At 37.1% G+C, this 25,744-nt stretch overlaps 3 protein-coding genes across 6 annotated transcripts in view; 1 reads left to right on the forward strand and 2 right to left on the reverse strand.

Moving 5' to 3' along the window:
• LOC126747639 (F-actin-uncapping protein LRRC16A) overlaps positions 1–14,573 on the reverse strand; it is a 31,162-nt gene extending 16,589 nt beyond the window's left edge. For 3 of the 4 annotated variants that reach the window (XM_050456390.1, XM_050456389.1, XM_050456388.1), the window contains exons 1-10: positions 14,334–14,573; positions 13,742–13,839; positions 12,076–12,126; positions 6,892–7,101; positions 6,601–6,830; positions 6,278–6,537; positions 4,336–4,601; positions 4,091–4,275; positions 3,885–4,036; positions 33–423 (exon numbers count right to left, since the gene is read on the reverse strand). In XM_050456390.1, the coding sequence (XP_050312347.1) occupies positions 33–423; positions 3,885–4,036; positions 4,091–4,275; positions 4,336–4,601; positions 6,278–6,537; positions 6,601–6,830; positions 6,892–7,101; positions 12,076–12,126; positions 13,742–13,839; positions 14,334–14,370 (1,880 nt within the window). In that variant the 5' untranslated portion in view covers positions 14,371–14,573. The remainder of the gene's footprint in view (positions 1–32; positions 424–3,884; positions 4,037–4,090; positions 4,276–4,335; positions 4,602–6,277; positions 6,538–6,600; positions 6,831–6,891; positions 7,102–12,075; positions 12,127–13,741; positions 13,840–14,333) is intronic. The other variant, XM_050456391.1, reaches the window with a different exon arrangement.
• LOC126747650 (DNA/RNA-binding protein KIN17) lies at positions 12,178–13,482 on the reverse strand. The gene has a single exon (XM_050456409.1). It carries the CDS (start codon positions 13,349–13,351, stop codon positions 12,203–12,205), a length of 1,149 nt encoding a protein of 382 aa, XP_050312366.1. The 5' UTR covers positions 13,352–13,482; the 3' UTR covers positions 12,178–12,202.
• Positions 14,574–14,578: 5 nt separating the features above from the next.
• LOC126747647 (sorting nexin-27) lies at positions 14,579–23,400 on the forward strand. The gene is made up of 3 exons (XM_050456405.1): positions 14,579–15,133; positions 18,009–18,389; positions 22,038–23,400. Exons 1-3 carry the CDS (start codon positions 14,834–14,836, stop codon positions 22,902–22,904), a joined length of 1,548 nt encoding a protein of 515 aa, XP_050312362.1. The 5' UTR covers positions 14,579–14,833; the 3' UTR covers positions 22,905–23,400.
• Positions 23,401–25,744: the final 2,344 nt, after the last annotated feature.

A 25,744-nucleotide genomic window follows, 5' to 3' on the forward strand; every position in this document is an offset into this window, starting at 1 on the left:
ACGCACGGAAAAGTATTCCGGTGGGGTGGTACCTGTTGCTCTCCAAAGCGTACGCGATATCGTGGTACCCCTGCAAACTGATATTATTGCGATCCAGCACGATCGTTTTCAGTTTTCCGTTGATTTGTAACGCTTTGGCCAACAGTCTCGCCCCGGAATCCCCGATGAGATTTCCGCTTATGTCCAACATTTCCAACGATTTATTGTCCCCCAATGCGTTCAGTAAATTGTACAAATCGCCCCTTAAACGGCAATCGGGAATTATGAGACTTTGCAGGATACACTCGTCGTCCTGGATCACTTGCACCACCGAGTCCATTATCAGGGACAAATGTTTCTTCATACTGCGCCCCATATTTAAGTGTTTTAGGGATTTATTTTTGCTTATTGCTAAGATTACATTGCACAAGTCGGAGTCCATATCTAAAAATGTCGTTTTTTGTTTGTTTTAATGAGGTAGTAAGGGGTACAGGTGGTCCCGAATTCGAGGGTGCATGATTATCTTGATACGGTCAAAGGCTTTACACAAAGCCAATTATTTTGAAAACTTCTTAAAGGATTTTAGTGGTTTTAGTGTCATAGGAAAGCCAATGAGTTACTTTACAAAAAAGGTCTTTACAAGTTTCCTTGTAGACGCAACTGTTTTGAAGTTATTGAGTTGTTTTTCAATGCATTCAAAAAATCTTGATTCTGTCAGAGGCTTTACAAAAATCCAAATATTTTGAAAACCCCTTGAAGGATTTTATTGATCTTACTGTCATATGAAAGCCAATTAGTTGTGCTACCAAAAAGATCCTTACAAGTTTCCTGCTAAATGCAACCATTTTTGAGTTATTGAGTAGTTTTTCAATACATTGAAAAAAATTTGATACTGTCAAAGGCTTTACAAGAATCCAAATATTTTGAAAACTCCTTGAAGGATTTATTGATTTTACTGTCATATGAAAGCTAATTAGTTGTGCTACCAAAAAGGTCCTTACAAGTTTCCTGCTAAATGCAACCATTTTCGAGTCATTGAGCAGTTTTTCAATACATTGAAAAAAAATTTGATACTGTCAAAGGCTTTACAAAAATCCAAATATTTTGAAAACTCCTTGAAGGTTTTTATTGATTTTACTGTCATATGAAAGCCAATTAGTTGTGCTACTAAAACGATCCTTACAAGTCTCCTGCTAAATGCAACCATTTTCGAGTTATTGAGCAGTTTTTCAACACATTGAAAAAAAAATTGATACTGTCAAAGGCTTTACAAAAATCCAAATATTTTGAAAACTCCTTGAAGGTTTTTATTGATTTTACTGTCATATGAAAGCCAATTAGTTGTGCTACCAAAAAGGTCCTTACAAGTTTCCTGCTAAATGCAACCGTTTTCGAGTTATTGAGCAGTTTTTCAATATATTAAAAAAAAAATTGATACTGTCAAAGGCTTTACAAGAATCCAAATATTTTGAAAATCCCTTGAAGGATTTTATTGATTTTACTGTCATATGAAAGCCAATTAGTTGTGCTACTAAAAAGGTCCTTACAAGTTTCCTGCTAAATGCAACCGTTTTCGAGTTATTGAGCAGTTTTTCAATATATTAAAAAAAAAATTGATACTGTCAAAGGCTTTACAAGAATCCAAATATTTTGAAAATCCCTTGAAGGATTTTATTGATTTTACTGTCATATGAAAGCCAATTAGTTGTGCTACTAAAAAGGTCTTTACAAGTTTCCTGCTAAATGCAACCATTTTCCAGTTATTGAGCAGTTTTTCAATACATTGAAAAAAAATTTGATACTGTCAAAGGCTTTACAAAAATCCAAATATTTTGAAAACTCCTTGAAGGATTTTATTGATTTTACTGTCATATGAAAGCCAATTAGTTGTGCTACCGAAAAGGTCCTTACAAGTTTTCTGCTAAATGTACCCATTTTCGAGTTATTGAGCAGTTTTTCAATGAATTCAAAAAATCTTGATACTGTCAAAGGCTTTACAAAAATCCAAATATTTTGAAAACTCTTTGAAGGATTTTTTTGATTTTACTGTAATATGAAAGCCGATTAGTTGTGCTACTAAAAAGATCCTTACAAGTCTCCTGGTAAATGCAACCGTTTTCGAGATATTGAGCAGTTTTTCAACACATTGAAAAAAAAATTGATACTGTCAAAGGCTTTACAAAAATCGAAATATTTTGAAAACTCCTTGAAGGATTTTAGTGATCTTACTGTCATATGAAAGCCAATTAGTTGTGCTACCAAAAAGGTCCTTACAAGTTTCCTGCTAAATGCAACCATTTTCGAATTATTGAGCAGTTTTTCAATGCATTAAAAAAATCTTGATTCTGTCAAAGGCTTTACAAAAATCCAAATATTTTGAAAACTCCTTGAAGGATTTTATTGATTTTAGTGTCATATGAAAGGCAATTAGTTGTGCTACCAAAAAGGTCCTTATAAGTTTCCTACTAAATGTAACCGTTTTCGAGTTATTGAGCAGTTTTTCAATGCATTGAAAAAATCTTGATACTGTCAAAGGCTTTAGAAAAATCCTAATATTTTGAAAACTCCTTGAAGGATTTTATTGATTTTAGTGTCACATGAAAGCCAATTAGTTGTGCTACCAAAAAGGTCCTTACAAGTTTCCTGCTAAATGTAACCGTTTTCGAGTTATTGAGCAGTTTTTCAATACATTGAAAAAAAAATTGATACTGCCAAGGGCCTTACGAAAATCCAAATATTTTGAAAACCCCTTGAAGGATTTTATTGATTTTACTATCATATGAAAGCCAATTAGTTGTGCTACCAAAAAGGTCCTTACAAGTTTCCTGCTAAATGCAACCATTTTCGAGTTATTGAGCAGTTTTTCAATACATTGAAAAAATCTTGATACTGTCAAAGGCTTTAGAAAAATCGAAATATTTTGAAAACTCCTTGAAGGATTTTATTGATTTTAGTGTCATATGAAAGCCACTTAGTTGTGCTACCAAAAAGGTCCTTACAAGTTTCCTGCTAAATGTAACCGTTTTCGAGTTATTAAGCAGTTTTTCAATACATTGAAAAAAAATTGATACTGTCAAAGGCTTTACAAAAATCCAAATATTTTGAAAACTCCTTGAAGAATTTTATTGGTTTTAGTGTCATATGAAAGCCAATTAGTTGTGCTACCAAAAAGGTCCTTACAAGTTTCCTGCTAAATGCAACCGTTTTCCAGTTATTGAGCAGTTTTTCAATGCATTGAAAAAAAATTTGATACTGTCAAAGGCTTTAGAAAAATCCAAATATTTTGAAAACTCCTTGAAGGATTTTATTGATTTTAGTGTCCTATGAAAGCCAATTAGTTGTGCTACCAAAAAGGTTCTTACAAGTTTTCTGTTAAATGCAACCATTTTCGAGTTATTAAGCAGTTTTTCAATACATTGAAAAAAATTTGATAGTGTCAAAGGCTTTACAAAAATCGAAATATTTTGAAAACTCCCTGAAGGATTTTATTGATTTTAATGTCATATGAAAGGCAATTAGTTGTGCTACCAAAAAGGTCCTTACAAGTTTCCTGCTAAATGCAACCATTTTCGAATTATTGAGCAGTTTTTCAATACATTGAAAAAATCTTGATACTGTCAAAGGCTTTACAAAAATCCAAATATTTCGAAAACTCCTAAAACGATTTGACTGATTTTGGTATGATATAAAACCTATTGAGTTACTTTACCAAAAAAGTCACCATCAAATTCGGGACAGCCTGTACAACCGATATGGGCGTGGCCTCAAATGAACAAACAATTTCTGGACAAAATTCCCTCAATCTCGGCCAATCCTTCACCGATTTTCACGAAAATCAGACCGAAAAAGAGGAAATTTAGTACCGAACATAAAAAAAAGTCAATAGGGTTAAAGTCGGGACTCACTATTATCGGAAATATCCAGACTAGAAATGCACCGGACCCCGTGGACGCAGGACTCCAACACGTGCGCCCCGTGACTCCCCAATCCGTTATTACTTAAGTCTAAAGTCATTTCTTTGGTAAATTCGTTACACGCTAACCCTAGCAGTAAGTTCCTAAAAACAAATGACGATTTTATGGACAATAGAGGAGGACAAAAGGGCACTTACTTGAGAGCCTCCTGGGGCCACTTAACAATATGCGAAATATTCAAATATTTCAAGTTCAAGGTGCTGCTAAAGAACTGCTTAAAGGACACCGGGGCCTCTTTGTTCTTCTTGGTGCTAAAAGGGTTCCGGGAGACGTTCAGGTGCACCAGGTTCGTGGTGCAGCCCTTCACCAAAGCCCCAAAAAGCTTTAAAAACATTCATTTACTTATTATAGCGACGATTTTCAATCGAGAGCACCGACTTACGTTTTCCAATACGACGTCCGTCGAGGATATATCGATGTGCTGTAACGCGTTCGATTGCGAAAAAAAATTAATTAAATGCGTGACGTCGTCCTTGAGACTGTTCCCGCTCAAATTGAGGTACGCGAGGGTGTTAAAGTTGGCGGGGTTCGCGCAGAGGGCGGCAAACACGTGATTCACGCCTTTGGAACTGAACCCGCAATGGGATACGTTTATGTGCACCAGCCCTTTGGGCAGACGACCGATGCACTGGCTCAAGTAACTCGCCCCTAAAAATTTCAGGAAAATTAGTCTTGGAATCAAGAGGATATCTTTAATAGGAAGAAAGTTATTGAAGGTAAGGGTGAACTGAGGAAAACTTCAATAAAAAAGATTCTTATCCATGGATTTCGTTGTTTCTTTCACTGGAAGCTTAGGAATATGCCAAGGAAACTTTTAAAATAAAAATGAAAGCAATATGACCACTAGGACCAAAGTTATAAACCACGTTATGCAAGGGTTACAAATTTCTTTACACATACAAGACTTGCTTTGGAAAAAGCTGGATAAAAAGGGTTTTAGTTCATGGATTGGGTTGATTTTTTTACTGGAAGCTTAAGAATATTCCAAAGAAACTTTTAAAATAAAAATGAAAGCAATATGACCACTAGGACCAAAGTTATAAACCACGTTATGCAAGGGTTACAAATTTCTTTACACATACAAGACATGCTTTGGAAAAAGCTGGATAAAAAAGGTTCTAGTTCATGGATTTGGTTGATTCTTTAATTGGAAGCTTAAGAATATTCTAAATAAACTTTTAAAATAAAAATGAAACCAATCCAAGCACTAGGGCCAAAGTTATAAAATAAGTTATCGAAGGGTTACAAATTTCTTTACACATACAGGACTTGCTTTGGAAAAAGCTGGAAAAAAAGGGTTCTAGTTCATGGATTTGGTTGATTCTTTAACTGGAAGCTTAAGAATATTCCAAAGAAACTTTTAAAATAAAAATGAAAGCAATATGACCACTAGGACCAAAGTTATAAACCACGTTATGCAAGGGTTACAAATTTTTTTACACATACAAGACATGCTTTGGAAAAAGCTGGATAAAAAAGGTTCTAGTTCATGGATTTGGTTGATTCTTTAACTGGAGGCTTAAGAATATTCCAAAGAAACTTTTAAAATAAAAATGAAAGCAATATGACCACTAGGACCAAAGTTATAAACCACGTTATGCAAGGGTTACAAATTTCTTTACACATACAAGACATGCTTTGGAAAAAGCTGGATAAAAAAGGTTCTAGTTCATGGATTTGGTTGATTCTTTTACTAAAAGCTTAAGAATATTCCAAAGAAACTTTTAAAATAAAAATGAAAGCAATATGACCACTAGGACCAAAGTTATAAACCAAGTTATGCAAGGGTTACAAATTTCTTTACACATACAAGACTTGCTTTGGAAAAAGCTGGATAAAAAGGGTTCTAGTTCATGGATTTGGTTAATTCTTTTACTGGAAGCTTAAGAATATTCCAAGGAAACTTTTAAAATAAAAATGAAAGCAATCTATGCGGTAGAACCGAAGATTTCAACCAAATTACCCAAGGGTCACAAATTTCTTTACGCGTACAAGACATGCCTTGGAAAAGCCTGGATAAAAAAAGTTCCAGTGCACGGATCTTCTTTATTTTTGTACTAAAAGCTTAAGAATATTCCGGGGAAAGTTCTAAAACAAAAATGAAAACAATTTGAGCACTATAACTAAAGTTATGAAGCAAATTACCCAAAAACGACAATTTTCCTCACATTAAAAACCTAGATAAAAAACACTCTAACTCCTGAAATTTATTGTTTATTTCACTGGAAGCTTACCAACATTCCAAAAAAACACAACCACCCTAGACTTTTCAACACTTCTAACAAAAAAAGGCTCAAAAACAACAGAATTTCCCGCTGTCTTACCCTTATCCTCGATGGGGTTATGACTCAAATCCAAAGTATGCAAGGCCGAAACCGGATTCAACTTGAGCGTATTCGACAGTTTATTAACGAAATCCCCCTTCAGGCCCAAATTGTCCAAATAGAGCTCCTCCAGGTTCAAACTTTTCCGCAACACGTGCAGGATCTTGTCCAAATTGTCGTGGGACAACCTCACCTGGTTCGCCCTCAGTTTGCTGAACCACGTGTTGTATTCGAGGGCGTTTATTATCGGTATCAGGTCCCTTAAAAAAAGGGAAATTTCACCATCAGTTTATAACAAATTATAGCGAGAAAAATTAATTTACTTCTGATCCAGATACTCGAAGTCCTTCAAGTTCAACTCGCGCGTATTGAGGGAGAAATAAATGTTGTCCACGTCCCAGGCGACTTCCTCGCGGTAAGTCATGCCGTGGTAATCGCAGTAGCAGGCGTATTGGGTGGAAAACCCGCCGCAGGGCCCCACCTCCCTCCTGCTGCTCGCTATCGCCTCCAAATCGCGTAATTGCTGTAACCTGGTGCTCGGAATGACTTCGATCTGTAGCGGGAACATTCCGTCGTTATTAAATTTGCTATCGAAACAAGTCGCTAACGGTTACTTTTTTAATGATGTGCTGCAGAGGTACCGTGGGAAAAATGTTCCGCACGGCGTTATTTAACGCCCCGATCATGTTGTCCACCTCGGTACTGTTGGAGGAGTCCTCGCCCGTCAGGAATGAGTAGACCTTGTCGTTGATGGTCAAGCTCAGGTGGTTCCCCCGTTTGCTTTCCAGCGCCTGGATTTCCAGGTAGTGGAAATGGTTGTCGATCTGGCGTGAAAGTTAAAACGGTTATCCAGATTTGTATTTTTGGAAAATGCTCAAGATGTGTGTGAAAGTTGCTTTATGAGTTGTAAAATGGTTTTTGAATCAAGTGTCTAGCTTGAATAGCAAGAGAGTTATTAATGTTTTTGTTTGAGGTGGGTTGAACTGAGGAAATGTTGGATAAAAGAGTTTCTAATGCATGGATTTTCTTGATTCTTGCACGGGAAGCTTAGGAATATTCTAAGGAGACTTTCAAAGTGAAAATCAAATTGATCTGAGTACTAGAACCAAAGTTATGGAGCAAGGTACGTAAGACTGAGATATGCCTTCCAAAAACCTGGATAAAAAATCTTCTAGTGCATGGATTTTCTTGACTCTTGCACTGGAAGCTCAGGAATATTTCAAGGAAACTTAAAAAGGAAAAATCAAAGTAATCTGAGTACTAGAACCAAAGTTATGGAGCAAGGTATTCAAGAGTGACACATTTTTACTCATATACAAGACATGCCTTACAAAAACCTGGATAAAAAAGCTTCTAGTGTATGGATTGTCTTGATTTTTGCACTCGAAGCTCAGGAATATTCCAAGCAAGCTTTTAAAGTAAAAATCTAATTAATCTGAGGAGTAGAACCCAAGTTATGAAGCAAGGTACCCAAAAAAGATAAATTTCTTCTGATAATCAGCACATGCTTGTCAAAAAACTGGATAAAACAGCTTCTAGGGCATGGATTTTCTTGATTCTCTCACTGGAGGCTCAGGAATATTCCAAGAAACCTGTAACGTAAAAATCAAAGTAGCCTGAGTATCAGAACTAGAGTTATGGAGCAAGTTACTTAAGACTGGGACATGTCTTCCCAAAATGTGGATAAAAAAGCTTCTTGTTCATGGATTTTCTTGATTCTTGCACGGGAAGCTCAGGAATATTCCAAGGAAACTTTAAAAGGAAAAATCAAATTAATCTGAGTACTAGAACCAAAGTTATGAGCGAGGTACCTTAGAGTGCTAAATTTCTTTTCATATACAGGACTTGCCTGCCAAAAAGCTGGATAAAACAGCTTCTAGTGTATGGATTTTCTTGATTCTTGCACTAGAAGTGCAGGAATATTCCAAAGATGTTTTAAAAATAAAAATCAAAGTAATCTGCGTACTAGAAACAAAGTTATAGAGCAAGGTATCCAAGAGTGACACATTTTTTCTCATATACAAGACATGCCTTCCAAAAACCTGGATAAACAAGCTTCTAGTGCATGGATTTTCTTGACTCTTGCACTGGAAGCTCAGGAATATTCCAAAGAAACTTTTAAAATAAGAATCAAATTGATCTGAGTACTAGAACCAAAGTTATGGAGCAAGGTACCCCAGAGAAACAAGTTTCTTCTTGCATACAAAACATGCCCTCCAAAAACCTGGATAAAAAAGTTTCTAGTTCATGGATATTCTTGATTCTAGTATTGGAAGCTCAGGAATATTGCAAGGAAGTTTTTAAAGTAAGAATCACAGTAATCTGAGTACTAGAACCAAAGTTATGGACAAGGAACCCAAGAGTGATAAATTTCTTTTATATAAAGGAAATGCCTTCTAAAAACCTGGATAAAAAAGCTTCTAGGGCATGGATTTTTTTGATTTTTGCACTGGAAGCTCAGGAATATTCCAAGAAACTTGTTACGTAAAAATCAAAGTAGCCTGAGTACCAGAACTAGAGTTATGGAGCAAGTTACTTAAGACTGGGACATGTCTTCCAAAAATGTGGATAAAAAAGCTTCTAGTGCATGGATTTTCTTGACTCTTGCACTGGAAGCTCAGGAATATTCCAAAGAAACTTTTAAAGTAAGAATCAAATTGATCTGAGTACTAGAACCAAAGTTATGGAGCAAGGTACCCCAGAGAAACAAGTTTCTTCTTGCATACAAAACATGCCCTCCAAAAACCTGGATAAAAAAGTTTCTAGTTCATGGATATTCTTGATTCTAGTACTGGAAGCTCAGAAATATTGCAAGGAAGTTTTTAAAGTAAGCATCACAGTAATCTGAGTACTAGAACCAAAGTTATGGGGCAAGGTACCCAAGAGTGACAAATTTCTTCTGATAATCAGCACATGCTTGTCAAAAAACTGGATAAAACAGCTTCTAGGGCATGGATTTTCTTGATTCTCTCACTGGAAGCTCATGAATATTCCAAGAAACTTGTAACGTAAAAATCAAAGTAGCCTGAGTATCAGAACTAGAGTAATGGAGCAAGTTACTGAAGACTGGGACATATCTTCCAAAAATGTGGATAAAAAAGCTTCTTGTTCATGGATTTTCTTGATTCTTGCACGAGAAGCTCAGGAATATTCCAAGAAATCTTTTAAAGTAAAAATCAAATTAATCTGAGTACTAGAACCAAAGTTATGAGCGAGGTACCTTAGAGTGCCAAATTTCTTTTCATATACAGGACTTGCCTGCCAAAAAGCTGGATAAAACAGCTTCTAGTGCATGGATTTTCTTGACTCTTGCACTGGAAGCTCAGGAATATTCCAAGGAAACTTTTAAAGTAAGAATCAAACTAATCTGAGTACTAGAACCAAAGTTATGGAGCAAGGTACCCCACAGAAACAAGTTTCTTCTTGCATACAAAACATGCTCTCCAAAAACCTGGATAAAAAAGTTTCTAGTTCATGGATATTCTTGATTCTAGTATTGGAAGCTCAGGAATATTGCAATGAATTTTTTAAAGTAAGCAACACAGTAATCTGAGTACTAGAACCAAAGTTATGAACAAGGAACCCAAGAGTGATAAATTTCTTTTCATATAAAGGAAATGCCTTCTAAAAACCTGGATAAAAAAGCTTCTAGGGCATGGATTGTCTTGATTTTTGCACTCGAAGCTCAGGAATATTCCAAGCAAGCTTTTAAAGCAAAAATCAAATTAATCTGAGGAGTAGAACCCAAGTTATGAAGCAAGGTACCCAAAAGTGATAAATTTCTTCTGATAATCAGCACATGCTTGTCAAAAAACTGGATAAAACAGCGTCTAGGGCATGGATTTTCTTGATTCTTTCACTGGAAGCTCATGAATATTCCAAGAAACTTGTAACGTAAAAATCATAGTAGCCTGAGTACCAGAACTAGAGTTATGGAGCAAGTTACTTAAGACTGGGACATATCTTCCAAAAATGTAGATAAAAAAGCTTCTTGTTTATGGATTGTCTTGATTCTTGCACGGGAAGCTCAGGAATATTCCAAGGAAACTTTTAAAGTAAAAATCAAATTAATCTGAGTACTAGAACCAAAGTTATGAGCGAGGTACCTTAGAGTGCCAAATTTCTTTTCATATACAGGACTTGCCTGCCAAAAAGCTGGATAAAACAGCTTCTAGTGTATGGATTTTCTTGATTCTTGCACTAGAAGTGCAGGAATATTCCAAAGATGTTTTAAAAATAAAAAATCAAAGTAATCTGAGTACTAGAACCAAAGTTATAGACCAAAGTATCCAAGAGTGACACATTTTTTCTCATATACAAGACATGCCTTCCAAAAACCTGGATAAACAAGCTTCTAGTGCATGGATTTTCTTGACTCTTGCACTGGAAGCTCAGGAATATTTCAAAGAAACTTTTAAAGTAAGAATCAAATTGATCTGAGTACTAGAACCAAAGTTATGAGCGAGGTACCTTAGAGTGCCAAATTTCTTTTCATATACAGGACTTGCCTGCCAAAAAGCCGGATAAAACAGCTTCTAGTGTATGGATTTTCTTGATTCTTGCACTAGAAGTGCAGGAATATTCCAAAGATGTTTTAAAAATAAAAATCAAAGTAATCTGAGTACTAGAACCAAAGTTATAGAGCAAGTCATCCAAGAATGACACATTTTTTTTCATATACAAGACATGCCTTCCAAAAACCTGGATAAAAAAGCTTCCAGTGCATGGATTTTCTTGACTCTTGCACTGGAAGCTCAGGAATATTCCAAGGAAACTTCTAAAGTAAGAATCAAATTAATCTGAGTACTAGAACCAAAGTTATGAGCGAGGTACCTTAGAGTGCCAAATTTCTTTTCATATACAGGACTTGCCTGCCAAAAAGCCGGATAAAACAGCTTCTAGTGTATGGATTTTCTTGATTCTTGCACTAGAAGTGCAGGAATATTCCAAAGATGTTTTAAAAATAAAAATCAAAGTAATCTGAGTACTAGAACCAAATTTATAGAGCAAGTCATCCAAGAATGACACATTTTTTTTCATATACAAGACATGCCTTCCAAAAACCTGGATAAAAAAGCTTCCAGTGCATGGATTTTCTTGACTCTTGCACTGGAAGCTCAGGAATATTTCAAGGAAACTTCTAAAGTAAGAATCAAATTAATTTGAGTACTAGAACCAAAGTTATGAGCGAGGTACCTTAGAGTGCCAAACTTTTCATATACAGGACTTGCCTGTCAAAAAGCTGGATAAAACAGCTTCTAGTATATGGATTTTCTTGATTTTTGCACTAGAAGTGCAAGAATATTCCAAGGATGTTTTAAAAATAAAAATCAAAGTAATCTGAGTACTAGAACCAAAGTTATAGAGCAAGGTATCCAAGAATGACACATTTTTTTTCATATACAAGACATGCCTTCCAAAAACCTGGATAAAAAAGCTTCTAGTGCATGGATTTTCTTGACTCTTGCACTGGAAGCTCAGGAATATTCCAAGGAATCTTTTAAAGTAAGAATCAAATTGATCTGAGTACTAGAACCAAAGTTATGGAGCAAGGTACCCAAGAGTGGCAACTTTCTTCTTGTTAAAGACATTGCTCATAAAAACCTGGATATTAAAGCTTCTAGTGCATGGATTTACTTCATTCTTGCACTAAAATCTTAAGAATATTTCAAGGAAACTTTTAAAACAAAAAACAAGGCAATCCGAGCATTATAACCGAAGTTATAACTCAAATTACCCAAAAGTAAAGATCATAAAGCAACCAACACAAACTGTTTGCATTTAACACGCCTGCTTACCTTGGTAGGTACTTTGGCGGTAAGCAGCAAGATTCTGCATGGCGAAAAAACCTAAAAAACCATTAAAATTGATCATTATATCTATTTAAAAAAAAAACAATACAAATTTAATACATTTATTTATCATCTAACTCTCATAAATTTTACAGACGTCCTCGTATTGTACCCCGTCGACCCTCCTGCCCTGCAGCACCCCCCTGGCGATTTCCACATTAACGCAGAAATTCTTCTCGTCCAAGCTGAGCAACGTGGCAACTTCGCCGGCATAGGCCCCGTTAACTATCCGCACGGGCATCCCGAGGGCCGGTATAACCGTCTCCACATGTTCCTGGTCCAGTTTCAGTTTCTTCCCGTTGTCGAACAGTTTAATCACCGCCCCATATTTATCGATGACCTCGCGCACCACCCCTTTTTGCTTGTAAAACTCCTCCCCCAACGATTTGGTTATCACTTTAACGACAATGTTCTCGGTGAGCCAATAGTCTTTGCGTTTCTTTTGTTCTTTGGCTTTTTCCTCTTCTTCGATCAGTTCATCCAGGGCAGTTTTTTTTCTTTTGTTTGGGTTTGGTTTGTTGCTCGTGCTGGTTACGGTGGCGGGTTTTTTGAACACTTGGTCGGCAATAGGGAGCACCTTTTTTTCCGGTTTCCAGTTTAGGTCCAGCTTAATCAGTTCGTCTTCGTGTTCCCTAACGAATTCCGTGTAAACCGGTTCAGGGATGGGGCCGGCGGACTCCAGCCCCTTTTTTATTTGCCTCTCGATGAACTCCATGGTTCTCTCCTCGTCATTCTTCTCCATTTTCTCTTTTCTCTTTTTGCGTTCCTCTTTTTGGACTGTCTCAGGGCTCCGGTCTATATAAGTGATGAACCAACCTTTCTCGGTTTCGTCCACCACCGCCTGCCCAGTTTTCCCTAGCCATTTTACGAACCCAGTCAGCGTAACCCATCTGGTACCGTTCATATGCACATGGTCCTTATCGGAAATGTATTCCTGATACACCCTGTTCGCGTTCACCCTTTTACTGCCGAACTGTCTCTTTAAAATGCCAATATAGCCCTTGGCAAAGTCGAAGGAGAAGTCATCGATGTACCTCTTGGAATTGTCGGCGAATAGTAAGAGTTGCCTCTGATGGGACTCGCTCATTGTATGGCATTTGAAGCCGTTTTCGTCTCGGCACTGTTTCTGGCACATCTGGCAGTACCAGCGTAACTTTTGGAGCCCCTTGGCCTTCATTTTGTTCGCCAGGTACTTTGGGGTACCCACTTCGGCACGAGGCATCTTTGATTAAGTTTTAGGAGCCTTTTTTAATGAGGAATTGATAAAAGGGGCGCACAAATTCACTGTTTACCCTTGCAAAGGCACTTTGAGGTGCAAATTGGATATTTTATTTAGGTTTGTGTGGGAATAAATAAACAGAGAAGTGTCATCTGCCAAGTGACAGGACACGCCCGCGTTGCCACATTGCGTTGCTTTTCTGAAGGGTTTTTTATGCTTCAAGGCATTCATTGGGTAAAAAGGGGTTAAATAAGGGCCATAACACAGTGCCACATTGCCACAAATTTCCCTTTAAAATCCTTTATAATTTATTATTGATTTCGCCCTACTCTCGGAGGAAATAAGAGATAAACAAACGCCAAAAAAAAAAACAAAAGACAACAAAACTCTTACCAGAACCCTATTTTCGGTCTTGTCGCCCTTAGTTTCCAGTCTGACCACATTTTTAAATAAAATCTTCACCTTGTTGCCCACCGAGGATTTAATACTCTCTAAAAAAAAAATAAAAAAATTAATTCTCGACATCTTGTTTAATCAGAATTGTTTAAAAAATTCCTCCCAATTTCGGTTAATAATAATAATAATAATAGAAATAATGCATTCGTAGGCTTAAAGTTGCGATAAATATGCGGAGCAGGTCCCCAATTAATTTAACTTAATTGAGAATTCTGGTGAGCCACTTACTTATAGTTTATCAGGTCAAAATAACAATAATAATTCAATTAAAACGGTGTGAGTCAGTGATTTCTTTGAATGTTTATTATTACAAAGGGATGAGTAATTCGGGTTTAATAGGGCCCCTAATTAAGGAGGGAGTAATTAAAGTAGAAGGCCCCCAAATGATTGTTCAGCCACATAATATGTGAATATTTTAAAAGAAAAAAATTGGGAAAATTCCAGGCACTCCCCTCTGGATAACTTGTGAGGACCATGTAAACATTCCGGCCTATAAGGGCCGAATTATAAATGAAAATTGCACTTTTACCGTTCAAATCCTTGGTAAGCTGAGACCGGGTAGACATAGTTTCGCCTTAATAAGCACCGCACTCATTAAAAACACCAATAAATCGACATTTTTCCTCGCAGTTTTTTCATTAATTGGGATAAATTTTCATTTTTTCTTTTTTAGCACCTACTTTCGTGCACTGTCATTTGTCAACTGTTTGGGGGAAATTACCGAAGGTGCCTGCCCGCGCCCCTAAAACCCGAGACAGTTGCCAACATGTCCGCCCGTCAAAATCAGCTGTTGGGGCTGACATTGACATGGCAACTGGCATCCAAACATGACAATTAATATAGAGAGGCTGCAGTAGTACCTAATTTAATTCGTGCGAAATAAATATGTTGTTTTACCAATCCGCCCCTTGAGAGATCACTCCCATTAAAACACCCCCCGTTAAAGAAATCTCCCTTAAAGAAAACAGTGAAAAGTGTTTGTTTCCTTCTAGGATGTAACTGCGGGGGTACTACCTACCAATCTATACGATGGCGGACTCGGGGCCTCTTAAAAACGGTTCCAGCCGCGTTCAGAACCACAATTCCAAGACGGTGACGGGGCCCAGGGTGGTGGTGATCAAGAAAACCGAAACCGGGTTCGGGTTCAATGTCAGAGGCCAAGTGAGCGAGGGGGGCCAACTGAGGAGCATCAACGGGGAACTGTACGCCCCCCTGCAGCATGTGAGCGCGGTGCTGGACCAGGGGGCCGCGGAACAAGCGGGGATCAGAAAGGGCGATCGGATATTGGAGGTGAATGGGGTCAATGTGGAGGGAGCGAACCATAAACAGGTCAGTAAAGGGGTTTTGATTGGTGCTTGAGGGGTTCGGTGAGGTTTGTAGGGTCAGAGGTTTCTTTTTTGTATTAGGTAAGGTTTTTCTTAATGTAGGACCATAGGAAATTTGGGTGAAACTAGCCCTATTGGACATGTATGGGTGGGTACCTCTTTCGATGGATATTTGAGTGTAGCTTGTTTCCGGTACTTTTTTGAAAAAAGTTTTATTAAGCTTTTTTAATGCTTTTTGAATGATTTATCATTTGCCGAAAAAAAAAAATCAGTTTTTTTAAATAATTTTTTTTTTTTGGTTTTTCACCGAAAATTTTCCCATACTGCAAAAATCGTCCATAACTCCTTTATTTTGGGATGTATGGAAAAATGGTTCTCTAGATGATTTGTAGTATTTTTGATGGGGAATTCAGTGATACAAGAAAATCCTCAATTTTCCAGATAGTTTTTGAGGAAATTAGGAAAAACTATTTAGAGGTTTTTGCCAGTTTTCTGGAAAACTATTGGAGATAAACATTATTTTTTTATTGTATCTGATGCGCATTAAGATTTCAAACAACTTTTATTAAAACATTTTTTTTCTCCAGGCAATAGTTTTTCTGGAAAAAAATAAAAACTGACAATTTTTCCATGGGTACCCCTTTGGATTTTTTGGGGATAAATTCGGATATAACTTTTTTTTGGTACATTTTCCAAAAAAGTTTTATTAAGCTTTTTTGAAGGATTTTAGATGTTCTATCGATATACCAAAAAAAATGAGTTTTTTGAAAAAAAATTTTTTTTTCAAATTTTTTACCAAAATTTTGCCAATTTTTCAAAAATCATCCATAACTCCTTTATTTTCAAATTTACGACTAAAAGTTATTTTACATAATTTGTAGCATTTTTGATCAGGCATCTAATGGTGAAATAAAATTTTAAATTTTTCCAATAGTTTTCAAGAAAATTCGGGAAAACTGTTAAGAGGTTTTTCCCAATTTTCTGGAAAACTATTGAAGATAGAAAATATTTTCTTGTTGCACCTGATGCGCATTAACATTCCAAATAACTTTTATTATAACAATTATTTCGTCCACCCAATAGTTTTCCCAGAAAAAAATAAAAACCCGAAAATTTAAAATTTTCCCATGGGTACCCCTTCGGATTTTTTTGGGAAGAAATTCAGGTATAACTTTTTTTTGGTACATTTTCCAAAAAAGTTTTATTAAGCTTTTTTGAAGGATTTTAGATGTTCTATCGATATACCAAAAAAAATGAGTTTTTTGAAAAAAAATTTTTTTTTCAAATTTTTTACCAAAATTTTGCCAATTTTTCAAAAATCATCCATAACTCCTTTATTTTCAAATTTACGACTAAAAGTTATTTTACATAATTTGTAGCATTTTTGATCAGGCATCTAATGGTGAAATAAAATTTTAAATTTTTCCAATAGTTTTCAAGAAAATTCGGGAAAACTGTTAAGAGGTTTTTCCCAATTTTCTGGAAAACTATTGAAGATAGAAAATATTTTCTTGTTGCACCTGATGCGCATTAACATTCCAAATAACTTTTATTATAACAATTATTTCGTCCACCCAATAGTTTTCCCAGAAAAAAATAAAAACCCGAAAATTTAAAATTTTCCCATGGGTACCCCTTCGGATTTTTTTGGGAAGAAATTCAGGTATAACTTTTTTTTGGTACATTTTTGAAAAAAGTTTTATTAAGCTTTTTTGAAGGATTTTAGATGTTCTATCGACATACCAAAAAAAAATGAGTTCTTTGAAAAAAATTTTTTTTTCAAATTTTTCACCAAAATTTTGCCAATTTTTTAAAAATCATCCATAACTCCTTTATTTTGAAATTTACAACTAAAAGTTATTTTAGATAATTTGTAGCATTTTTAATCAGGAATCTAATGGTGAAAGAAAATTTTAAATTTTTCCAATAGTTTTCGAGAAAATTCGGGAAAACTGTTAAGAGGTTTTTCCCAATTTTCTGGAAAACTATTGAAGATAGAAAATATTTTCTTGTTGCTTCTGATGCGCATTAACATTCCAAACAACTTTAATTAAAACAATTTTTTTCTCCAGTCGATAGTTTTCCCGGAAAAAAATAAAAACCCAAATATTGAAAATTTTCCCATGGGTACCTCTTGGCTAAGAATTTTTTGCCTATAACTTTTTTTTGGGACATTTTTCAAAAAAGTTTTATTAAGCTTTTTGGAATATTTTTAAATGATTTATCAAGCTACCAAAAAAAAAAAAAAATTTTTTTCAAATTTTTTTTTTCCAAAATTTTTCAAAAATCCTTCATAACTCCTTTATTTTCAGATTTACAAGCAAAAGTCATTCTAGCTTATTTGTACTATTTTTGATAGTGAATCCACTGAAAAAAGAAAATCTTAAATTTTCCCAAAAATTTTTGAAAACATTTGAGAACCTCCAAGCAGTTTTTCCTAATTTTCTGGAAAAGTATTGGAAATTTCACTTATTTTTCTGTTGCATCTAACGCACATTGGAATTCCAAACAACTTTTATTATAAAAATTTTTTCACTCAACAAGTAGTTCTCCAGAAAAAAAATTAACATCCTCCTATGGGTTCCCTTCCTCTTTCGAATATTTCAATTTTTCCCAACTTTGACGCGCCATATCTTGGAAACTATTAATAGCACGAGTTTCCCAGTGGTACCAAACGATTCAGAAGACTCCAAACATTCTAGAAACACCGTAAAAAACATTTGAAAATCAACAGTTTTGAAAACATTCAAGTCAGACTTTGAAGGGCCACATCTTGGGCACTATCAATCGTACGTCATTCCCAGTGGTACCAAACGATTTGCGAAGCTTTAAAAAAAAAACATTTCAACAAAAAATCAACAAACTTTTCCCTGACGCAGGTGGTAGACTTAATAAAATCGGGAGGGGACGTCCTGAGACTGACCGTGATCTCGGTGACGCAACAGGAAGCGGAACGCCTGGAACCGTTGGACGACAGCCAGATCTACTACGACTACAGCGAGAAACGCTCGTTGCCGATCAGCATCCCGGACCATCATTACAGCGAGCGGGGGGGCGAGCGGTACGTCGCCTTCAACATTTACATGGCCGGACGGCACATCTGTTCGAGGCGGTACCGGGAGTTCGCCAAACTCCACGGCGACCTGAAACAGGAATTCGTCGGCTACAATTTTCCGAAGTTGCCGAGCAAATGGCCGTTCGCGTTGAGCGAGCAACAGGTCGACGCGAGGCGGCGCGGCCTGGAGCAGTACTTGGAACGGGTAAGCGAGAAAACGGTTGACGGTTTTTGCCTGGGGAAAATACTTGCGGGTACGGGGACGTTTCTTATATTCCTTCCCTCCTCCCCCCCACTGAAGTTTTTTTGGACAACCCTGTATAAAACAATTGGTGTGAAATTAATTTTTTTTTTTTTTAAGATAAGTTTTGAAAATAAAATTGTAGGGTAGAAGATTATAAACTTATTGGTCTCATTTCTTACGAGGGATCTTTAACTGGTGAAAGGTATATGGAATTTTTAACAATTATTATGAAATATGATAAGGTAGGCGAGGGACCATTAACTGGCCATCAAATAGTCCAGATCTTACACCCTTAGATTCATTTTTGTGGAGGTTTTTTAAATGACAAATATCAAGGAACTCGGTTTGTTTTCAAAGACACGTTTTCCAAAAACAGGGATAAGAAGGCTTCTAGGGCATGGATTTTCTGGATTATTTCCTGGAAGCTCAGGAATATTCCTAAGAAACTTTCGAAGTAAAAATCAAAGTAATCCGAGTACTAGAACCAAAGTTATGGAGCAAGTTATCAAAGAGTGACAAATTTTTTCTCATATACAGGACGTGCCTTTTGAAAACCTGGATAAAAAAGCTTCTAGGGCATGGATTTTCTGGATTATTGCCTGGAAGCTCAGGAATATTCCTGAGAAACTTTTGAAGTAACAATCAAAGTAATCTGAGTACTAGATCCAAAGTTATTGAGCAAGTTATCAAAGAGTGACAAATTTCTTCTCATATACAGGACATGCCTTCTGAAAACCTGGATAAAAAAGCTTCTAGTGCATGGATTTTCTTGACTCTTGCACTGGAAGCTCAGGAATATTCCAAAGAAACTTTTGAAGTAAAAATCAAAGTAATCTAAGTACTACAACCAAAGTTATGGGGCAAGTTATCAAACAGTGACAAATTTCTTCTCATATACAGGACATGCCTTCTGAAAACCTGGATAAAAAAGCTTTTAGGGCATGGATTTTCTAGATTATTCCCTGGAAGCTCAGGAATATTCCTAAGAAACTTTTGAAGTAAAAATCAAAGTAATCCGAGTACTAGAACCAAAGTTATGGAGCAAGTTATCAAACAGTGACAAATTTCTTCTCATATGTAGGACCTGCCTTGTAAAAACCTGGATAAAAAAGCTTCTAGGGCATGGATTTTCTAGATTATTGCCTGGAAGCTCAGGAATATTCCTAAGAAACTTTCAAAGTAAAAATCAAAGTAATCTGAGTACTAGAACAAAAGTTATGGAGCAAGTTATCAAACAGTGACAAATTTCTTCTCATATACAGGACGTGTCATGTAAAAATCTAGATAAAAAAGCTTTTAGGGCATGGATTTTCTGGAATATTGCCTGGAAGCTCAGGAATATTCCTAAGAAACTTTCGAAGTAACAATCAAAGTAATCTGATTACTAGAACGCAAGTTATGGAGCAAGTTATCAAAGAGTGACAAATTTCTTTTCATATACAGGACATGCCTTCTAAAAACCTGGATAAAAAAGCTTCTAGGGCATGGATTTTCTAGATTATTGCCTGGAAGCTCAGGAATATCCCTAAGAAACTTTCAAAGTAAAAATCAAAGTAATCTGAGTACTAGAACAAAAGTTATGGAGCAAGTTATCAAAGAGTGACAAATTTCTTCTCATATACAGGACATGCCTTCTAAAAATCTGGATAAAAAAACTTCTAGGGCATGGATTTTCTGGATTATTGCCTGGAAGCTCAGGAATATTCCTAAGAAACTTTCCAACTAAAAATCAAAGTAATCTGAGTACTAGAACCTAAGTTATGGAGCAAGATATCAAAGAGTGACAAATTTCTTCTCATATACAGGACATGCCTTCTGAAAACCTGGATAAAAAAGCTTCTAGGGCATGGATTTTCTGGATTATTGGCTGGAAGCTCAGGAATATTCCAAAGATGCTTTAAAAATAAAAATCAAAGTAATTTGAGTACTAGAACTAAAGTTATGAATCAAGTTATCAAAGAGTGACAAATTTCTTCTCATATACAGGACATGCCTTCTGAAAACCTGGATAAAAAAGCTTCTAGGGCATGGATTTTCTGGAATATTGGCTGGAAGCTCAGGAATATTCCAAAGATGCTTTAAAAATAAAAATCAAAGTAATTTGAGTACTAGAACCAAAGTTATGGAGCAAGTTATCAAAGAATGACAAATTTCTTTTCATGTACAGGACATGCCTTCTGAAAACCTGGATAAAAAAGCTTCTAGGGCATGGATTTTTTGGATTATTACCTGGAAGCTCAGGAATATCCGTAAGAAACTTTTGAAGTAAAAATCAAAGTAATCTGAGTACTAGAACCAAAGTTATCAAAGAGTGACAAATTTCTTTTCATATACAGGACATGCCTTCTGAAAACCTGGATAAAAAAGCTTCTAGGGCATGGATTCTCTGGATTATTGCCTGGAAGCTCAGGAATATTCCAAAGAAACTTTTGAAGTAAAAATCAAAGTAATCCGAGTACTAGAACCAAAGTTATGGAGCAAGTTATCAAACAGTGACAAATTTCTTCTCATATACAGGACATGCTTTCTGAAAACCTGAATAAAAGAGCTTCTTGGGCATGGATTTTCTGGATTATTGGCTGGAAGCTCAGGAATATTCCTAAGAAACTTTTAAAGTAAAAACCAAAGTAATCTGAGCACTAGAACCAAAGTTATGAATCAAGTTATCAAAGAGTGACAAATTTCTTCTCATATACAGGACATGCCTTCTGAAAACCTGGATAAAAAAGCTTCTAGGGCATGGATTTTCTGGAATATTGGCTGGAAGCTCAGGAATATTCCAAAGATGCTTTAAAAATAAAAATCAAAGTAATTTGAGTACTAGAACCAAAGTTATGGAGCAAGTTATCAAAGAATGACAAATTTCTTTTCATGTACAGGACATGCCTTCTGAAAACCTGGATAAAAAAGCTTCTAGGGCATGGATTTTTTGGATTATTACCTGGAAGCTCAGGAATATCCGTAAGAAACTTTTGAAGTAAAAATCAAAGTAATCTGAGTACTAGAACCAAAGTTATCAAAGAGTGACAAATTTCTTTTCATATACAGGACATGCCTTCTGAAAACCTGGATAAAAAAGCTTCTAGGGCATGGATTTTCGAGATTATTCCCTGGAAGCTCAGGAATATTCCTAAGAAACTTTCGAAGTAAAAATCAAAGTGATCTGAGTACTAGAACCAAAGATATGGAGCAAGTTATCAAACAGTGACAAATTTCTTCTCATGTACAGGACACGCCTTCTGAAAACCTGAATAAAAAAGCTTCTAGTCCATGAATTTTCTTAATTCTTTCACTGAAATTCAAGGAATATTCCAAAGAAACTTTTAAAGTGAAAATCAAAGTGATCCGAGTACTAGAACCAAAGTTATGGGCAAGTTAGCCAAGAGCAACAAATTTATTTGCATACACTTCTCATTTACACTTTTAATTTTTGTATACAGTCCCAAACAAGTTAGAGGGGGTGGGCAAATATAAGGAAAGACCCCGTACAGGAGTTTGAGGGAAGCAACAGGTTTTTTCTTTCGGTGGTACCGATAACCTCAATTTACGGGGGGGGGGGGGAGGCAAGGGGGATGTTTTACTGTTTATTAGGGAAATTGTGGCTTTCAGGTTTGCGCGGTACGCGTGATCGCCGAATCGGACATAATGCAGGAGTTCCTCACCGATCCGGACGACGACAGTAACACGATCCCGGTGGACCTAAAAGTGCTGCTGCCCGATCGCGAGTTCGTCACGGTGACGATGAAAAAAAGCGCGAACGCGGACGAGGTCTACGGCGCGGTCGTCAAAAAGATCAACATGAGCAAACAGACGGCCCGGTACTTTTACCTCTTCGAAATAGTCGAGTACAATTTCGAGCGTAAACTGTTACCGAGCGAGTACCCGCACAACCTGTACATCCAGAACTACAGCACCGCGACCAGTACCTGTCTCAGCGTGCGCAAGTGGCTCTTCTCCCTACAGAAGGAGATCGATCTGATCGAGTCCGATCCCCGGGCGGCCTCTTTCATCTTTTGGCAGGCCGTAGACGAGGTGAACCGCGGTCACGTCCAGGCGGGCGAACGACTCTACCAACTGAAGGCCCTGCAGGACAACACGCGGGCCCGCGAGTACTTGAAATTGGCGCGGGAACTGCCCGGGTACGGGGAAATCGTGTTTCCGCATTGCGCGTGCGATTCCCGCAAGGACGGCCACGTGGTACTCGCGATCGGTACCAAGGGGGTGAAACTGCAGGCGTGCCGCGACGACGGCAAATTGGAGGGTCAAGTGGTGGTGCTGGAGTGGGACGCGATCAGACAGTGGGAAGTGGACGAGGAGGGAATGGCCTTCTGTCTGAAATACAACAGACAACAACAGGAGAACAACAACAAGTCGGGCCAGAGGTGGTTGAAGATCTTCACCCCGTACCATCACTTTTTGTTGGATTGTTTCGAGCGACTGGTGGAGGAAAGTAAGTGGATCGATTGCGGGGATTGAAGGGGGAGGAAAACATGCTTAGTTCATCAATGAAATGTCAATAGTAATTTAAGCGGCCCTATACGGGGCGGAGCCCTAATTTAATCTCTCTCTTTGTCATCCCTATTATGCATTTCTCGTTCTCTCTTTATAGTAGGCAATTATATAGATACGTCATATAGGTTGTAGTAAGTGAAAAAAGTTAGATCTGTTGTCTGTTTTCTAGTCTAAATTGTTTGTAAAAAAGAAGTCGCCTAAATTGTTTTTATTTGAACGTTTTACGATAGATTTAAGGTCAATATCAGTATAATACTCAAATAGTAAAAACTGTGCGGCGTCAGGGTTGTTTTTTATATTTTCCCTTATTAGAGAAAAATAAATAAAAGGTATGAAGAGTAACCCTGCGCGTGTAGCGTCGTGTGGATCACATTTAGTAGTAAGTAGGCTACCTAATTTAAATCGTTTAATAGTATATAATGTTAGAAAATCAAAAATATTAAAGTATTAGTTAAGCGATTTCGAGGGTTTTATTTGTGTTTACCTAAAGGGACATTTAAGAAAGAAGAGGCTGCCAGAAGAACCAGACGGTAAGAAAAGAGAAAAACTTCGAGCGACTTTTCAAAGTGCTCTCATTCCCTTATTTCTGATCGAATCCCGTTATAACCCGGTGTTTTCGACATCTAGGTGACACGATAAAGACGTTGGTATAGTTAGTTCGAATTCGAAAAAATTCAATTTTTGGTGAAAAATTCGATACGGGGGGGTATACCCTAAAAATGAAAAATTCCAAACTTTGGAGGTCGATATCTCGGCTTCTATGGGCACGATCTGGAAAACTCCAACGGTTTTCTCTTAGTTTCGTCGTTCTGAATCCAACGAGACCATCCACAAGTTTGTAGGTCTCATATTAGCTGAGATCTCGCATTTTTGAGGCCCATTTTTGGGCTCAAAAACGAGGTCAGAAAGTGACAATTTCCGAATTTTCAGAGTGCTCTCATTCCCTTATTTCTGATCGAATCCCGTTATAACCCGGTGTTTCAGACATCTAGGTGACACGATGAAGACGTTGGTATAGTTAGTTCGAATTAGAAAAAATTCAATTTTTGGTGAAAAATTCGATACGGGGGGGTATACCCTAAAAATGAAAAATTCCAAACTTTGGAGGTCGATATCTCGGCTTCTATGGGCACGATCTGGAAAATTCCAACGGTTTTCTCTTAGTTTCGTCGTTCTGAATCCAACGAGACCATCCCCAAGTTCGTAGGTCTCATATTAGCTGAGATCTCGCATTTTTGAGGCCCATTTTTGGGCTCAAAAACGAGGTCAGAAAACGACAATTTCCGAATTTTTAGAGTGCTCTCATTCCCTTATTTCTGATCGAATCCCGTTATAACCCGGTGTTTTCGACATCTAGGTGACACGATAAAGACGTTGGTATAGTTAGTTCGAATTCGAAAAAATTCAATTTTTGGTGAAAAATTCGATACGGGGGGGTATACCCTAAAAATGAAAAATTCCAAACTTTGGAGGTCGATATCTCGGCTTCTATGGGCACGATCTGGAAAACTCCAACGGTTTTCTCTTAGTTTCGTCGTTCTGAATCCAACGAGACCATCCACAAGTTTGTAGGTCTCATATTAGCTGAGATCTCGCATTTTTGAGGCCCATTTTTGGGCTCAAAAACGAGGTCAGAAAGTGACAATTTCCGAATTTTCAGAGTGCTCTCATTCCCTTATTTCTGATCGAATCCCGTTATAACCCGGTGTTTCAGACATCTAGGTGACACGATGAAGACGTTGGTATAGTTAGTTCGAATTAGAAAAAATTCAATTTTTGGTGAAAAATTCGATACGGGGGGGTATACCCTAAAAATGAAAAATTCCAAACTTTGGAGGTCGATATCTCGGCTTCTATGGGCACGATCTGGAAAATTCCAACGGTTTTCTCTTAGTTTCGTCGTTCTGAATCCAACGAGACCATCCCCAAGTTCGTAGGTCTCATATTAGCTGAGATCTCGCATTTTTGAGGCCCATTTTTGGGCTCAAAAACGAGGTCAGAAAACGACAATTTCCGAATTTTTAGAGTGCTCTCATTCCCTTATTTCTGATCGAATCCCGTTATAACCCGGTGTTTTCGACATCTAGGTGACACGATAAAGACGTTGGTATAGTTAGTTCGAATTCGAAAAAATTCAATTTTTGGTGAAAAATTCGATACGGGGGGGTATACCCTAAAAATGAAAAATCCCAAACTTTGGAGGTCGATATCTCGGCTTGTATGGGCACGATCTGGAAAATTCCAACGGTTTTCTCTTAGTTTCGTCGTTCTGAATCCAACGAGACCATCCGCAAGTTCGTAGGTCTCATATTAGCTGAGATCTCGCATTTTTGAGGCCCATTTTTGGGCTCAAAAACGAGGTCAGAAAGTGACAATTTCCGAATTTTCAGAGTGCTCTCATTCCCTTATTTCTGATCGAATCCCGTTATAACCCGGTGTTTTCGACATCTAGGTGACACGATAAAGACGTTGGTATAGTTAGTTCGAATTCGAAAAAATTCAATTTTTGGTGAAAAATTCGATACGGGGGGGGTATACCCTAAAAATGAAAAATTCCAAACTTTGGAGGTCGATATCTCGGCTTCTATAAGCACGATCTGGAAAATTCCAACGGTTTTCTCTTAGTTTCGTCGTTCTGAATCCAACGAGACCATCCGCAAGTTCGTAGGTCTCATATTAGCTGAGATCTCGCATTTTTGAGGCCCATTTTTGGGCTCAAAAACGAGGTCAGAAAGTGACAATTTCCGAATTTTCAGAGTGCTCTCATTCCCTTATTTCTGATCGAATCCCGTTATAACCCGGTG

Source organism: Anthonomus grandis, chromosome 19, assembly GCF_022605725.1.
Source record: "Anthonomus grandis grandis chromosome 19, icAntGran1.3, whole genome shotgun sequence".
Taxonomy (NCBI): domain Eukaryota; kingdom Metazoa; phylum Arthropoda; class Insecta; order Coleoptera; family Curculionidae; genus Anthonomus; species Anthonomus grandis.

What these genes read in the sequence shown, in the direction of transcription:
- LOC126747650 (XM_050456409.1), bottom strand. Translation starts at nt 13,351, where the DNA reads ATGCCTCGTGCCGAAGTGGGTACCCCAAAGTACCTGGCGAACAAAATG.
- LOC126747647 (XM_050456405.1), top strand. Translation starts at nt 14,834, where the DNA reads ATGGCGGACTCGGGGCCTCTTAAAAACGGTTCCAGCCGCGTTCAGAAC. An exon ending in AGGGAGCGAACCATAAACAG is followed by an intron (nt 15,134 to 18,008) that starts GTCAGTAAAGGG and finishes TCCCTGACGCAG; the next exon opens with GTGGTAGACTTAATAAAATC. An exon ending in TGGAGCAGTACTTGGAACGG is followed by an intron (nt 18,390 to 22,037) that starts GTAAGCGAGAAA and finishes TGTGGCTTTCAG; the next exon opens with GTTTGCGCGGTACGCGTGAT.